This window comes from Agelaius phoeniceus, chromosome 5 (assembly GCF_051311805.1).
Source record: "Agelaius phoeniceus isolate bAgePho1 chromosome 5, bAgePho1.hap1, whole genome shotgun sequence".
NCBI classification, from domain to species: domain Eukaryota; kingdom Metazoa; phylum Chordata; class Aves; order Passeriformes; family Icteridae; genus Agelaius; species Agelaius phoeniceus.
The window spans coordinates 16,186,497-16,203,246 of record NC_135269.1 but is presented as its reverse complement, the minus strand read 5'-3'; the positions used below and the strand labels follow the sequence as shown (position 1 = coordinate 16,203,246).

At 41.0% G+C, this 16,750-nt stretch overlaps 1 protein-coding gene across 1 annotated transcript; it reads left to right on the top strand.

Moving 5' to 3' along the window:
* The first annotated feature begins 7,970 nt into the window (after positions 1-7,970).
* Positions 7,971-16,182, top strand: LOC129119935 (sulfotransferase 6B1-like). The gene is made up of 6 exons (XM_054632178.2): positions 7,971-8,115; positions 8,912-9,096; positions 10,165-10,291; positions 12,485-12,579; positions 13,592-13,778; positions 15,896-16,182. Exons 1-6 carry the CDS (start codon positions 7,971-7,973, stop codon positions 16,012-16,014), a joined length of 858 nt encoding a protein of 285 aa, XP_054488153.1. The 3' UTR covers positions 16,015-16,182.
* The last annotated feature ends 568 nt before the right edge of the window (positions 16,183-16,750 follow it).

The following is a 16,750-nucleotide window of genomic DNA, read 5'->3' as shown; positions in this document are numbered from 1 at the left end:
ATTCATAAATGGAAACAGTATCTAATAACCAGACAGAAGGGGTTAATTAGTTGGATTCAACTTAATGTTCCTTCCCAATTTCAGACACCTGTTAGAGAAAAAGGGCTGTTAAACCTGCAGATTACAACCATGAACGTGTCAACTCAGAGAGGAGCTGAGCTGGCCTAAAATCAGCCTGGTTCCTGGACTCATGGAAAGGACCTCTAGCATCATCAAGTCCAGCCATCAACCTAGCACCACCACCATGTTTGTCAGTGACCATGTCCTCAAGTGCCATATCCATGTTTTTTGAGCATTCCAGGATGCTGACTCCACCATCTCCTTTGGCAGTCTGTTCCTCTTCTAGTACTCAATAAGCTGTTCCATGAAAAAAATTTGCCTATTATCTAATCTAAATCACCCCTGCTGCAAATTGAAGCCACTTCCTCTTGTCCTGACACTTCTTACCTGGGAGAAGAGACTGATCTCCACCTGGCTACAACCTCCTTTTATGGGTGTTTAGAGAGCAAGGTCACCCTGAGCTTCCTTTTCTCCAGACTAAAAGAGAAAAGGCTATTCCCTCCTTTTCATGGGACTTGTGCTCTTCAGCAGCTTCATTGCCCTTCTTTGGACATCTTCCAGCCTCTTTGGACACATTCCAGGCAGTAATTCCCAGTGTAATTCTGTCATGGACAGTGCACAGACAGACTGTGCCAGTCTTGGCTTGTGTGCTGTGTTAGCCCAGCAGGATCCTGATCACACCTGGGGTCTCTGAAAGCAGCAGGTATTTAGCCCCTGGAGCTGGACAGCCAGCAGCCCACTCCTCATGTCATTCTGCTGCCCAAACCCACAGTCATCCTCCCCCTTTGTCCCAGCTTGTTGCAAGAGTTATGGTGGAAACAAATTCCAAAGAGACTGGGACCCACTGAGTCTTCTGCTCTGTATGTTGTAAATCTTGTCATACTTTCTCTTAGGATGAGTGTGCACAGAAAATCCAGGTAAGACAAATGATGGCTTTTAAGCCATTTACATTTCAGCACCTCCCAGAAAGGCACAGAAAAAACAAGGTAGGTTGATTCATGACTGTTGCCATTTGGAAAAATCTCTTTTCTAAATTAGCAGTGAGACACAGAGTATAACTGACAATAATTAGCTACCAGGAAGGGAATGGCCCAAGTGACTTCCTTGTCCTTTTGAATGACGACTTCAAACATGACTAGATGAAAAATACAGCTCTGTGCAACAGGCTGTTGATATCTGAGCAGGTGCAACTGCATGAAATTACAGTTTGTGTTAGACTTGTGGTTCCACTCCAGGGGCTATGGAGCCATTTGTACCTTTTAGTCTAAACCAAAATTCTATCTCCAATGATGGGAGGAGTTATGAGCTGTGCTCCATCCCAGGAAAAGGGCTGGACAGCTGTACAACATCTGTTTGAAAGCTTCCTTTAGAACCATAAAAAAGCTGAGTTTTTTTTTTTTCACTCTATCCAATATTAAGACTAAAATACTGTGTGGCAGAGAATCCTGATTTGTTCTTGCCTTGTTCTGAGCTACATCCCAGCTCTGCCAGAGAGGACAAGTGTGCAGTAGGAATTCTCTTTCCTGTTAAAGACATCTATGCCTAAGGAGTTCATGCAACACAGGAATGTATGAAAGAAACCCCAACTCATAACAAGAGAGAAGAAATATAAACTTTGCAGAATATTACCCAGCCACTGAATGACACAAAGGCAGAGAATTGACAGGAAATTTATGTTTCACTTATCCAGTCTGGATCTGGCCTGAGTTTTGATTGCTGTTCCCATCACAAATCACAGAAAGCTGCTATAAATACTGGCCAAATAAGTTCCTTTTGGACTTTGGAATTAATTTGACAGTCCAGGAGTGACTAACAGTTTTGGACAAGATTGAGCTGTACTGGTGCTGTCTGGGAAAAAGTCAACTTTCTTCCCGGTGCTTCCCAGCTCCTCTCTATCACCTCCTGATTTTCCTGTAGCATTTTACAGCTCATGTCTAATAACTTGGGACTGAGAGACCTTAAAGAACCTTGAAATCAGGGATAATATAAAGATGTAGCTGTGTCCAGCTAGATGCTGAATTTAAAGGCAGTGTGTGGACCATCAGGATAGCATTTGCTATCAGACCTTTTTGTTGTGTGCAGTGATGGTCCACATGGTGTAGATCTCTAAAAAACACACACATCAAAGGCTTTTCTTTCTGGAATTTTTCTGGCTCCCCATAGAATACTTTAGCCTATTATTGCTTATGTGCTTCAAAATATTTCTATCCAGTTACACTAACAAATCAGAAGAAGTTGAAACCATTTCAAGTCACCAGTGAAGTTCCTAGAGCCATTTTAAGTGCTTGTGCACCAGCAATTACCCATTAGTTTTTGTAATTAATTCCTGTGCCAATTAGCCGATAAAGATAAGCAGAAAATTAATTAGGCCTCCATGGCCTGTCCTCTCTCTCTGGATTCCCAGGAATGCCACTAGGCAACCCCACCCTGACAGACAAGGGAGAGGGCTTACCTGGTTTAGGCCCCCTGCATGCACACAGCATCATTATTTTTTGGACCAGGGTAGGTTAAAATCCTCATTTGATTTCCTTTTCTGGCCTCTTGTCCCCCTGCCTCCCCTTCATGTGCTCATTCTGTGTGGGCTCACCCCCCAGAGGTGTGCTCATGTGCAGCTGCAGGGCAGGAGCTGGGGAGACAGCAGTGAGCTCAGAGGTGGCACTGACCTGCCACCCTCTGCCCCTCTGCCAGGGCAGGGCTCTGCTGGCAGCAGTGGCACTGTTGTCATTCGCTCTAATTAGCTGTATCAGCTGTGCATGAGGCACGAAATGTCCACGGGCAACCCTTTGTGCTAAGAGGGATGGAGGGAGGTCAGGGAACTTTATCATCTGCCATGCCATAAACACTGCCGGCACACAGGGCTGACTTCCTCCAGAGCCTCAGACAGCAGTGCCTGTGGAGTCAGAGACTTCTGAAATCAGAGCTGTCAACTCATAGCTCTTGATTAGGGCTGAGATACAAGTTAATGAGGAGAGGCTTTGCTGAGAGCACTCAGACGCTGCAGGGAAGCTCTACCAGTAAGAGAACTGCTGTTGGAAGTTGGAAGTTGTACAGGGATCCAGTCAGCCCATTCCAGTAAAGCAGCCTTGGCTAAGTCACACACCCTGATAGCTGGGACCAGCTCAGAGTACACTGAGGCAGAGTCTTGATGTGTTGTGGGCAGCCCTACACCCATCCTGTGTTGTAGTGCGTTTTTATATTTTGTAATACTTTGAAGTAGTTTTGTTTTGTATTCCCATATTTTTCCCAAATGGTTTATCCCAGACTGTACTCCCCTCCTTTTACCTGTGTTATCCCTCTCCCGGGATGAGATCATCCCCAAACCCCCACCCTGGCTCTCTGTCAATCACTCAGCATCTCATCCCTCCATCCAGAAGTTTCAGTCCAAGTCGTTGAGTGATCAGCCAGAGGCCAGGGGTCAGCCCCCCAAGCCTTGCCCCATACGCTGTCCTAAATGTCCATCCCCCAGTACCCATCCCTTAGGGTCACTCATTGGTTGGTAAAATGTTATCTACTTTTGGTTTCCACCTCCCTTTAAATGTGACCTTGGCACATCTCCCGGGGCTCTCGGCAGGAGGCCCCTGAGGTGCAGGAGCTCCTTTGGGACTCCTAATAAAACTTTGGATTAACCCCTGCTAAGAGTCGGCCTTTATCTTCTACCGATGTCTCTGGTGTCTCTTGTGCTGCACAGGCGCCCAGCCCAGGTGCCCTCAGCACCCTCGGGGCACACACAGAGAGTGTCTCCCTGACAGCCCAGGTGCCCTCAGTACCCTCGGGGCACACACAGACAGTGTCTCCCCCCAGCCCAGGTGCCCTCAGTACCCTCGGGGCACACACAGACAGTGTCTCCCTGCTGTCAGCCCAGGTGCCCTCAGCACCCTCGGGGCACACACAGAGAGTGTCTCCCTGTCAGCCCAGGTGCCCTCAGTACCCTCAGGGCACACACAGACAGTGTCTCCCTGTCAGCCCAGGTGCCCTCAGCACCCTTGGGGCACAGAGAGTGTCTCCCTGCCAGCCCAGGTGCCCTCAGCACCCTCGGGGCACACACAGAGAGTGTCTCCCTGTCAGCCCAGGTGCCCTCAGTACCCTCGGGGCACACACAGACAGTGTCTCCCTGCTGTCAGCCCAGGTGCCCTCAGTACCCTCGGGGCACACACAGACAGTGTCTCCCTGCCAGCCCAGGTGCCCTCAGCACCCTCGGGGCACACACAGACAGTGTCTCCCCGCTGTCGGCAGTGTCGGGGCTGCCCCCCGGTGTCTGCCGACTCGGGACTGGCCCAGGGCTCCTGAGAGGCTCGCAGAGAGACCGAGACAATCCTGCAATTGAGTTTCATTAGAACTACACAGAAGCCCAGGATGAGGTTCCTAAATTCTCAGCATCCAGACACCAAGGGGCTCTAACTTCCCAAACACTCTGAGCACTCATGCTGCATCCAACATTTTGCAGGCTGTCTTTATTAAATAGCCATAAACTTAGACAAGACACTTCATTTGTAACATTAAAATAAATAGGGATTTCACAGAAACCCTTCAAGGGAAATTCTACTCCCGGGTGCATCAGGTGAAGGTAAATCTTTTGTCATTTAGGGACATGTGGGCTCATCAGACTTGGAGCAATGATGAACTGGAGACATTTCAGTTCTTGGCCACATCAGTTTTACCACTCATTCATTACCACAACACTGAAATATTTCACAGCTTTAGGACATTTCAAAAAAAGGAGGAACCTGATGCTTGAGAGGGCTAGATAAAACCACTCATAACCCTGTGCATGTACACCCAAATTTTCATCATATGCAAACAACATGTGCCTTTGCCTGCATATTTCCACAATATCACAATATCATTTTAGTACATGCTGCCTGAGAGGGGTTTGGAGGGGAACAGACTGGCCTCAGCTGAGAAATCTTCAGCTGAAGCAGATGTACATGGTACTGCCTTTTATCAAGCAGAGAAGAGGATGGGGAGTCTGAATTACAACTTGCAGGGCAGAGGCAGGAACAGAACAGTCAAAATTTTTAAGTCATTAGAAAAGAAATTTCTCACTCGACAAGGATCTAGATGGGAGAAGGTAAGTCAGACATGGAGACAGGAAGAGCTGGACTGAAGCAGTGTTCAGCTGCCCAGCTACATTTGTCTCAAATCGTGAAGAATCCCCAAAATCCAAATTTGGCACTGCTCCCCAGAAAGAAAATACCTGTGAAACCTGCTGGTAACATGTGCACTCCATCAGTATGGACAGCAGAGACCAGAACAAGGAGAACTTGGCACTGGGAAAAGCTCCTCAGAGCCTGGTGCAGAGATCAGGCAATAGGTACTGCAGTCCTGGTGTGTCTATATGTCTATATATACATGTTTACATATATATATATATATACACCTATATATATATATATATATATATGTATATATATATATACAGTGATAAAGAAGAAAATCAAACTTGGATGGAGAGTTTGGCATAGTCTTCTTTAAACCTGTGCTCTTTTTGTATAATGTAGCCGTAATAATGTATTTTATGGCAATGTAGTTAGCATGGTTTTAATAATAGCTTTTTCCTGCAAGGTGCCAAATATTCTCTTGTTCCTTAAGTTGTTGCAATTCAGGATACTGTTTCTTTGCAGGGATAGGCCTTATTTTACAAGTATAGGCAGCATTTGGGGAGGAAAAGTTTCAGTTTCATTTCCCCTGGATTGCTACTATTACACACACTTAAAAGATAAGCTACTACAAAAAGCAACTGAAATGAGCTAAAAGAACTGGAATTTTCCTGGCTACTGTATTGCTTCTGTTTTACACCTTAGCAGTTTCTGTTGTGAATGATTAATTCAGGTCCAAGTCATTAGATGAGGCAAATATGCTGATTCAAAACTTAGCAGGAGTGCAGGAGGAAATGAAAGAGAATAAGCATAGTAAATATGCAAAACATTTTACAATGAGATTACTTCTGCCAGGTCAAGGCAGTAAAGTTTTACTAGCTTGTGCTATGTGCCTGTAACTGGAATGATGACTCGCAAAATCAACCTTGGAAATATCTCTCTCTGTAAATTCAGATTAATATGCACATTCAGAATTACACAGGAACAGGGGGTTTATGCCTTTGGACATAGTTTGTATACCTGAAGTAACCAAAGTAAAATCTGCTGACAGAAATAGATTTTTGAGTATTCACATCTTAAGGTATGAAGCAGTGGCTTAGGTGTTTAGCCTGGGGGCAGGAGGAAAATGTTGAGCTCCTCTGGGACATTCCCTAATTCCTACCTGAGCACCTATATCCAATGTTTCTTGTATCCCCACTGATTCTCTGGAAAGATTCCCCACCACCTCATCCTTAGCAATAGGGAACATCTTTCCAGAGTGTATTTTCCATGATTTTCAACCCAACCTGGCCCTGTAGGAGAGAAATTCAGAGTTTACTGATGGCACAGGTTATGTTTTGTAGGTGATAAATGTTTGAGGACAACTTTACAGGTGAGAAGATCACTTCTCTTTGAGGCTGAGAAAGGAAAGGGGGGTGGGGGAAATCAACTTTACATTGCTGGTTTTTGTGGCAATTGGATTAGAAATAAGCAAGCACAGAAGCTGGTAAGTGTTCTTACTTCTTGTGAGCAATCCTGGCTGCTTAGGTGTTTATTGGAAGAATATGTCTATTTATTAACTTCTCACCAGGGCTCAGGGGAGTACATCTGGGAATCAGAACTCCTCTGACCAAACCCAAGTTGTTATTTATGATAAAAAAAGAACATTGGTAAAGCTGGAAAATTCCTGGAGCATTGCTTAATTTTAAACCAAGATTTCCAAGGAGGTTTTTGAGTTGAAGATATTGAAGGGCCTTGGCTGAATATATCAGAGGAATCTTTCAGTAGGAATAGTGAAGCCATTGGATTTTTAAAGAAAGAATGTAAAAAAAGAGTAAATTAATTTGTAACCATTGAAGGGAAAATTGAAAGTACTAAACATTCTAAAATGTTTTAGTTCATAACTGAGCTATTTATTTTACTGTGATACATTCACATTGCTTAAGGTCACATTAAAAAAAGGGGAGTTTTCTGTTTGAAAAATATTTATGATAATTTCCACAGATTCAAATGGAAAAAAAACCAAACCCAAACATTTGAAAACAGATAATTAATGGAGAACTGTCTCTTTCCTGGAAGTGACTTTTGTATTGATAAAGCTGCATATTCTGTGGAAAGATTTAAAAATCTTCAACCACTTCTAGTCACAAAACACATGGGATTAAAAGCAACATTAAATATCTATATAATACATCTCTTTAAATATCTACTTTCATTTTGGGATTTTTGTTGCTTATACTCTTCTTATGGAGACATATAACATCTTAAAAACTGATTGTACCTCACAAGATTCAAGCACTTTGAATCAATTTGCACTTTTGAAATTTCAAGCTGTTGTATAGTTGATAAAATGAAACAAACAAAAAAATTTCATTCACATAAAAAAGACATTGTTTCTCTAAAAATCAACATTATTTTAAGATGCAGCTTTTTCCTTGGAAGGTAAGAATATTTTCCAACAAAATATAACTTACAGAATAATCATAGTAACCATATTTTAATGTAATGTTAATTGTCATTATTTTTCACAATTAAATTTTTACCATTACCTCATTTCTTTATCTGGAGAGCCAATAAATGACAAATGGGATGCATTTTTCATGACTCAGCATTTTGGTTATTTATTAAGTTAGCTCTAATATTTCAGTTGCCTTTATCAACTACCTGAAAAAACAAATCAATATCTGATAGGGCATTGCAGCAAAGTATATAAGCATGAGGTTTATGCTGCTGAGTCTCAGTTTGTCACTTCCAGCCACCTGACTAAGAAGTGACATTTAAATCTTCCTCCTATCCCTGTTATCTGATTTGCAGGAACCCAAGACTTAAGCAACCATGTCCAGCTCAGGCGAGGCAGAGCTCCTACACACATTTAAGGGGATTCCCTTTACCACCAGGTCTTCTCCAGAGCTTTTAAAATCCTTAGATACTTTTGATGCTAGAGAAGATGATGTCCTTTTGGTTTCCTATCCCAAATCTGGTAAGTTCTCATTTTCAATGTTAATTGCAAGAAGTTGTGATTGTGTTTTCCATGTTCTCTGCTTAAATTACTTGGGAAATGTCTGTGTGAAAGAAACAAGAATGGATGTTTAAGTATGTGAATGTATTATTCTGTCAGTAAATGTTCATATTACAAGAAATATGGGTCATTTTCCAAAATTTTGATTCTGTAATTGAAAACAATCTCAGGTGTTTTCATGTTAGAAAACAAATATATATTCCTGACCTGTAAGCAAAATCTGTACTTGAAAGATTTTCTTGAGGACTTTCTACATTCAATTATGAGCAAGTCAAGAATTGTAGTAAGTTATTTGTGTGCCTCTTGGCTGTAGATTTATTAATTTCTTATCCTCTCTCCACCCACCTCTCTTGGACAGAGAAGCACACATGCAGGGGGAGCTCAATCAATACCTTCAGAAATATACAGACTCAAGTTATTGTAAGGAAAAAAAACCCAAACAAACAGATTATTCTAAAATAAATTATTAAAACAATTTAGCCACCTCTCAGTTTGTCTAATGGAATGGTTTTGCTACCAATATTAACACTTCTCTCAGAGTTACTTTGTAATTCAGATATAGCTCTAATTTTTTCAGTGTTTATATATTTGGGGCCAATGGGATTACTTAGTCATGTAAAGTTTCTTGAATCTGTAGATTAAAATATAACTAGTTCACTGGCAAGGTGTTTCTGTATGAAAAATGCATGTTTCACAGTAATAAATATTCATCCTTTTTTATTGTTTGTTTTGTTTACTTAAAATTCCTCTTCTGTAGGCACTCACTGGCTTGCAGGAGTTATAACAAAGCTTTACGATACTCGAGTCACAGTAACATCTCCCATTGAACTTGGAGACATTTCCCGACTGGAGGAGCTGAATAAACTCTCATCAAAGAGAATCATCCCAACACACTTAGACTACAACATGTTGCCTCCAAATTTTAAGAATAAGAAATGCAAGGTAAGGCAAAAATTATATCAAAGCAGTAAAATATGTAGAAAGTCTACTAGGAATCTATTTTGTCCTGTTGATCCTTAGTAATTTTTGAATGATTCACAGTTTTAGAAGTGTTTTGCTGTGAATTTTGGAGACACAGCTGACCACTAGTTGAAAGCAGCAGGAGCAGAGACTTGGACTGGGGACTGGGTTCTCCTCCTGCCCCACTGCTCCCATGGGGTGATTTTTACACCAGGCACCACATAAAATAGGACATCAACATATTTTGATCAGAAGTCTCTCATTAGTAATTGGGGTGTTCATCTCTCATTAGTAATTGGGGTGTTCTCATGACCTCATTTCCCACTCTCTTAGAAAATCTTGGCTACTTACAGGCTCCTCTGGGATTAAAGGAACTCTGACCCTCCTGCTGGAGCTTTCTGAAGAGCCCATAAAGGCATTGGGCAAACAGAGGAGAAATGAGATGAGGGAGGCAGATTCAGAGCACAGTTTTGAGTTCATAGAATCACAGAATCACCTGGATTGGAAGAGACCTTAAAGATCATCTTGTTCCAACCCCCATGCAATGGGCAGGGACACCTACTAAACCAGTTCCTCCCATGCTAATGTGGGAGATTTAAAAAATAAGTCTCAGATTTTATATTCAAAGTAAAAAATTTCAGGATCACTCAGATCCAGACTTTTGGGACAAAGCTGATTTGAATAAAAGGCCAAAATTTACATTTTGCAGCTGTCCTTTGAATGTTAATTAGTAAATGCTTTCATATGTGAGATATATGAGATAATATGCTGACTCAAGATTAAAGTTAACACAGGCTCTTTCATAAAGCATAAACATTATCCAGCCAGGGCAAACACACCTCTGTCCACATGGAATTGTTTGCTAATCACTATGGACTCCTTACTAAGAAGAGATTTCTAATTTAATGGCATGGTCACTGAAGGAGGTATCCTAAAGGAAAGGGTTTTGACACTGCAAACTGCCTATAACAATGCTCTATTTACAAACAGAGCTCCTCTTAAATAAAGGGAGGATATTATCATAAATAACTACATTTTCTTCATTTGCAGATGATCTACATCAGCAGAAATCCAAAAGACACCGCAGTTTCCATGTTTCATTACTACAGAGATAACCCAAACCTTCCCACTGTAGACAGCTGGACTGCTTTCTTTGACCTGTTCTTAAAAGGCAATGGTAAGGTTAAATGTTTTCTCTTTGCAGTTCATGTTAGTTTGTTATGCACAGAATGGCTTAAGAAATTTAAACTGTGTGAAAACTCCTTATTGAACTCCTTATTCATATAGGGTTGGTGGGGATAAATCCTAATGCCAAGCTAAACAAGAGCAAATAATAGGATGCTCTCTTCAGCCCTGCAAGAAGTCATTCTGAGAAGCAGCTGCATCATTCCAGCATAGCTCTTTGCAGGTTTTTGCTGCTCTTTGCTGCCCTAGGCGAGCAGGGCCGTGGCTGGTGACGAGCATGTGAGGGGACTGTCACCAGGCTGCAGGGACAGCTGTGACTGCAGGTCTCGTGTCTTCTCCAGGCTGGGAGACAGCCCTGGGCAGCTCAACAAAGGAGCCTGTTCCTAAAGCCCTTCTGCACACACTCTCCCTGATGTGCTGTCTCAGAAATGGGGTCCAAAGACCAAGGACAAGAGGGAGATTTTTCAGGAGTGGTGGGATGGCAGCTGGCAACAGGACCTTGTTCACATTTTCCACTCCCATATTTAGTGTTTTATTACTCCTTTGAGGACATGTGTCACCACAGTGATGATAACAGCAATAATGATTGATCACCTTGAAAACCCCAAAAGAAAAGTGCTTCTGCAGTCATCGCAGACTCACATCAGAGCTCCAGGAGTCAATCTGTTTACTGCCTCCTCCAGGCTTTGGCTCAGATCTAGTGTTCTTAGGCCAGAGCAGCCCTAAGGCACATGCTTCAGTGATTTGCAGGATCTTGGCTTGTTTGGTATCAACTCTGAATATACAATAGTGAAAAAAAAAAAGAAAGAGGATTCTATTCAAGGCCAGGCTGGATGGGCCTCTGAGCAACCTGCTCTGGTGGAAGATGTCCCTGCCCATGGCAGGGGAGTTGGAACTAAATGATCTTATAGGTCCCTTCCAATCTGAAGCATTCTGTGCTTCTATGATTTTAAAGCATGTCCTATTTCCCCATAAATTATTAGCCACCTTCTATTTTCCGAGTGCCTATGTGTGGCATAAATGGATAACTACGTTGGTTAAAGAGAAATTTAGGGAAGAGGTGATGTGGAGGGAAAGGTGGTCATTTTTGCTCCTAGTAGAAACATTTCAAGGTTGTGCTGCTTGATCCAAATCCTGCAGTAGTCTTGCAGAGTTAATATCAGTTCAAAACAAGGGTTAGGACACACAGGGACAACTGTAATGACCTCCCAGGAGTCTCCAAGTCTCTTCTGAAGCCACCAGGATTGTGCTATCACTGGCCACATCCCCAGAGCAGCTGGCCAGGGGAGCAGGGTTTAATTGCACACTGTGGAGGACACATGCCTTGCACTTAGAAACTGCCTTATGTACTAGAGATGGCTCCAGACTGGAACATTCAGCTTAATTATAGTTATTAATTATAATTTATACTTAATTACAACTCACAGTTTGTGACCAAAATGATGCCCATTACAAGATTAGAATTTTCTGCTGGTGGTGGTTATAAAGCAAAGTCACAGTTCTGGAGAATGCTTGCTGAGCTTTCTCTGTTCAAGCCTCTTCTCATTGCCCTGCAAGAGGTTTTTATCTTGGCTTTGAAATGGAGAGGTCAGAATTTTGGTTTTTAAAGGAGCTGAAATTTAGCTGTGTTCCCATGGTTCAGCAAATGGAGCATTCAGACAAAACAAATCAGCTACAAACCCTTCTATCTGTGTCACTGGCTGAATGAAGCATTTGCATGAATTCTTTAAGTAATTCTTCAGCATTTAAAAATTATACAGATTCCCTTCTGCTGGGATGAAAGAGAGGTAACAACTGTGTGCTCCATTTGCCAGCCTGCTCATTTCATCTCCTGCTGAGGTGATCAGATCTCTGTGACCACAGACATGCAGTCAGTCATCTGTGAGATGTTCGTGTCTTGTTAGGCCAGTACATTTTACTTCATTATTGGCCTTTCCTTAGATCTGGAGCCTGCTTCCACTACAGAATCATATCTCAGAATAGTATCTGGCATGAAAACAAATTCCAACAAGAATGGAAACCTCTTTGGAAGTTCCTTTTGTAAATTAGCATCACTTGACACAAAGAACTGCCCGTGTTTTAGAGGATTATAAATACAAATTATTGCCCTAAATGTGTGATGTAGCATTACAGTTATTTATGAATAAAGTTTTTCTGGATCTCTTTACATGGGTTTTCCTTTCAGTTGTCTGTGGATCCTGGTTTGATCATTTCCTAAGCTGGGAAGAACATGAAGATGAGAAAAATATCCTCTTTTTGTTCTATGAAGACATGAAGAAGGTAAATATGCTCTCTGCTCTTGGTGCAAAAGGCATTACTTGTAAATTAGCATCATTGAAACATCAAAGAAGAAGAAGATATAAGGAAAAAGGAGAAAGAAGGAAAATGTGAATATGCGTCTTTGGGCATATTTTTTATTTGCATGGAATTTAGTATTAACTAAATAATTCTGACTACACAAGTTATATAAACACAAAATCTTGTGAGAGTTGCATTTCTTAGATGCAGGAATGGGACTCAGACAATTTTCCTCAGGCTCAGGCAGAGTTTTAAGTTCCCCTTTTTTTGTCCTATGGAAAGACCAACCAAGGACATCTATTGAGGATCACACATTAATTTGCTATGTTTGACATTTCGGTGAAATTTTCAAAAAGTGATGTAAGACAACAGAACTACTCACATTTGGGACTTGTGTTCCCAATAAAAAAGAAAATTAGAGGCTGGAGGGGTAGGGAAAAACTTCACTATTCTTAAAAAAGAATAAGTAAAATGTCAACATACCTTAGCTTTCAGAGAATAAATTTTTAGGTGAATAGAAAATATTTTCTAGTGTCTCCATGAAAATAGGGTTGTTCATTTTTTGGGGGGAAAAGATTCAACTACTAGGAATATAAACAAACCATTTTGGATGCTGAGTCACTTGTTAGATCTCTAGATACAGCATGTCCAAAGAAATAAGCTACTTGGAGCTGGGCTTTGAGTATTCTTCTATTTCCAGGCAAATAATTCTGAAAGACAGGAGAACATTTTATCTGAAGTGGGAGATAAAATTGACAAAGTGACTGTGTGTGATATGGCATACTTATTTATTAATTTCTGTGAAGATGGCTAAGAGGGGAATCAGGTTTATTGTACCTGTCATGTGCATAATACAATGACATATTTAGCTTTGCTTGAAAGTAAATAAATGTGTGACAAACTCATTTTGTAATAAAAGGGATAATTTTCAAATCAGCTAAAAGTCTGATAATCGGCCCAGAAACATAAAAGCTGTATTTTTCTTATACCTCAGGATCTCCCTAAAGTTGTAAAGGAAATTACTCTGTTCCTGAATTTAAATGTCAGTGATGATGATATCCAAGACATCTGCAACAAGTCCTCGTTCTCAGAGATGAAGAATGACACAGAAAAGGAGAACAGTGACCCCAGTCACACGGTGTGTGCTCTGACATCCAACAGGAAGCTGATTTTCCGAAAAGGTAAATTCCTTTCTGCCTAACACGGGAGAAGCAGTGGGAATCCAGACAAAGACTGCAGAGCAGGTCTTTCCTGGAGTCTTTGGGTCAGCCCTGGGAAGTGATGACAGGATTCTTCGACCTGAATCCCTATTAAAAATGACTTCCTAACTTCTCTGGCTGCAAATTCACACTTGTGCTAGAGAAGCCTAGAGGATCTGAACTATAGCCTGCTCTGTGGGAGATGTTGAGCCAAAAGGAAAGCCTCACCCAGCAATACTCTTTATCTGTCTTTTTTTTTAATCTAAAAGTTGACCACCTCGGTGTTTTACAACGTCTCTGATATCACCTGCCAAGGTCACTTAGTTAACTAGAATAAGAAAGAGCCAGACAAATTCCTTCTGAATGAGACTGCTCTTATCACCCCTTATCTTACTGAAATATTCCTGAAGAAGGAATATGCTGACAACGACAGCAACAACAAAAGAATGGTCATAGGTAACTTCCAGACCTTAGAAAATTTTCCACAGTTCTTAGCTCAGATGTGATTTTAAAATACCCTCAGGAGCTGTTTTCTTGCTCCTGGCATTTCAGAACCTTCCACAGGTTTGGATAACAAGTCAATCAAACCCACTGTTTTTTTAAATTATTTTGATTTAGTTAATTTTTGAACAACAATTGACAGTTTAAAACTAGGAGTTGTTTCAGTTAATAAACAGAGAAATGTTACCTTCCATTAATTCAAAATGGTTTTACCAGTCAGCAAAAACAAATGACAACATATCATCTGTCAATAAAAAAAGAAAAAAAAAAAGAGCTGCATTTTTCTCAGTCAGTGAACTTTGATAGATATGATGAAAATGTTGAAAAATCCCAACATTTTTACTTCCAAGTAGTTCCTTTGCTAATCCCAGATGTTTAGCTAGTTTCAGCCAGTTTACAGAAGAGTTATATGTATATATTTTGCTTTGGGCTCTCTTTTCCTGTCCTTTAGGACAGCATACTGAATGCTATTTTAGTCAGAAAATGAGATGATTATTTTAGTCAGGTTTGGGTTGCAGAGTCTTTAGAACATGCACATGGAGGGAAACTGTAAGCATTGTCTGATAAAAATGTATCAGTTTATTAAACAATTTCCTTTTTGCTTGAACTGGGTAACAGTTGAAACACTTTTCTGATCACCAATGTCCATGGCCACCCAGAAGTATTCAATTGCCCATTTAAGTAGCTGGACATCTCATCCATAAAAATTCCTAGAGATTAGGAGCAGGTGTTTTGGTGGGATTAATTTGTCAGGCCATTCTGGGCTCCTTTTCTAGGAATCGTTTTTTGTCAGTGGCTTTTGGGCTACCACTCATTTAATAAGTTTAGATGGTGACTACAATTTCCTGTAAAGGTCCCTTTCCACCCAAACTGTTTTATGAATCTATGAATTTTTTGACTATTTACAAGACCATCTAGTAGAGAGACTCTTTACAAGGGCCTGGGGTGACAGGACAAGGGGGAATGGCTTCACACTGATAGAGAGGAGGTTCAGATTGGATATGAGGGAGAAATGCCTCTCTGTGACAGCGCTGAGGCCCTGGCACAGGTTGCCCAGAGAAGCTGTGGCTGCCCCTGGATCCCTGGCAGTGTCCAAGGCCAGGTTGGATGGGGCTCTGAGCAACCTGGATTAGTGGAAGGTGTGTCCTTGCCCATAGCAGGGGGATGGAATGAGATGATCTCTAAGGTCCTTTTCAACCCAAACCATTCCATGATTCTACAATTTCTTCTACTGACTGTGAAAAAACCCAGGCAGAGACCTTTAACTACACTCAACTAAGGCATGGTATGGCATCTGCCCAGATCACCAGGAGCTCTAATTCCACCTTGGAAAGCTGCTGTTCTTCCTCCACCACTTGTGTTGCTGGCACTAATCAGTTCTGAGGATGAGGCTTCATCAACCTTCATGGATGATGATCCAGATCTTTCCCTAGAGTCTCACCAGAACAGTTATGATCCTAACCTACCACAGTGACTGTGGTTAAGAATACATTAATATCTGTGCCAACTGCAACATTAACAAAACCAGGCTGTTTTAAAATAATTTTCTGCTCCACATATTGCTCACTTCACTGTTCTTTCTGCTCCTGTTTTCCTAGGTGCTGTTGGTGATTGGAAGAACTACTTCACTCCAAAGCAGAATATTAGGTTTGAGGAGATATTTAATGAGAAAATGAAACTCAGCAAGATGGCAAACAGTTTCATCTATGAGTGCTGAATCCCTGTGAAGAACAATATCCAGTTATCAACAAACATGCACAGACCAGTTGGTGGGAAGTTCTGAATGGGTGTTCCCATCAGTTTATAGTGCTTCCAATAGGAAGGATTGTAAACATGGGTTCTTGAGAACAGGAAAGTTCTGACAAAGTGCCAAAACTGAACTCAGTTCTCAGGGGGCAGGTGTACATGGTTTCAGAGTCAGGTGTCAGACCTTGGTTTGACAGCCAAATCTACTTCATAATTTATTTATTTTCTTTGCTCTAAGGGGATATGAACAGACTTCATAAACCTGAATAAAGAATTTTACCCAAGATAATATGAAGAGAAAAACAAAAAACAAACTCGCAAGAAACTGAATGTATAAGAAATCTAAAAACACATCATAAGAAAATGACCAAAAATTTGACCCCAGACTTGCTCCTTCTGTAATACACCATGATTTAGAAGTGGCTATCTTATTGGACATTGCTCTTGATAATTAAGTTGAAAACTGCAGCATTTGAAGATCTGAAGTCTGTTTACAAAAGTGTTTCTTTTTTTTCCTTTTCTTTTCTAACACTATATAGTTCTTTGATGTAACTTATTTCTGGATTAGGTAGCAGAGAGTCTTTGTGTTTTAAATGCAACTGATAAAAATCCAAATAAATTTCAGCAACCACATGTTGAGCAACGTTAATGTGTTTATTTTCCATTTGATTTTCTTCCTGAAAAATTCCTGTTTCCAGTGTTTTGAT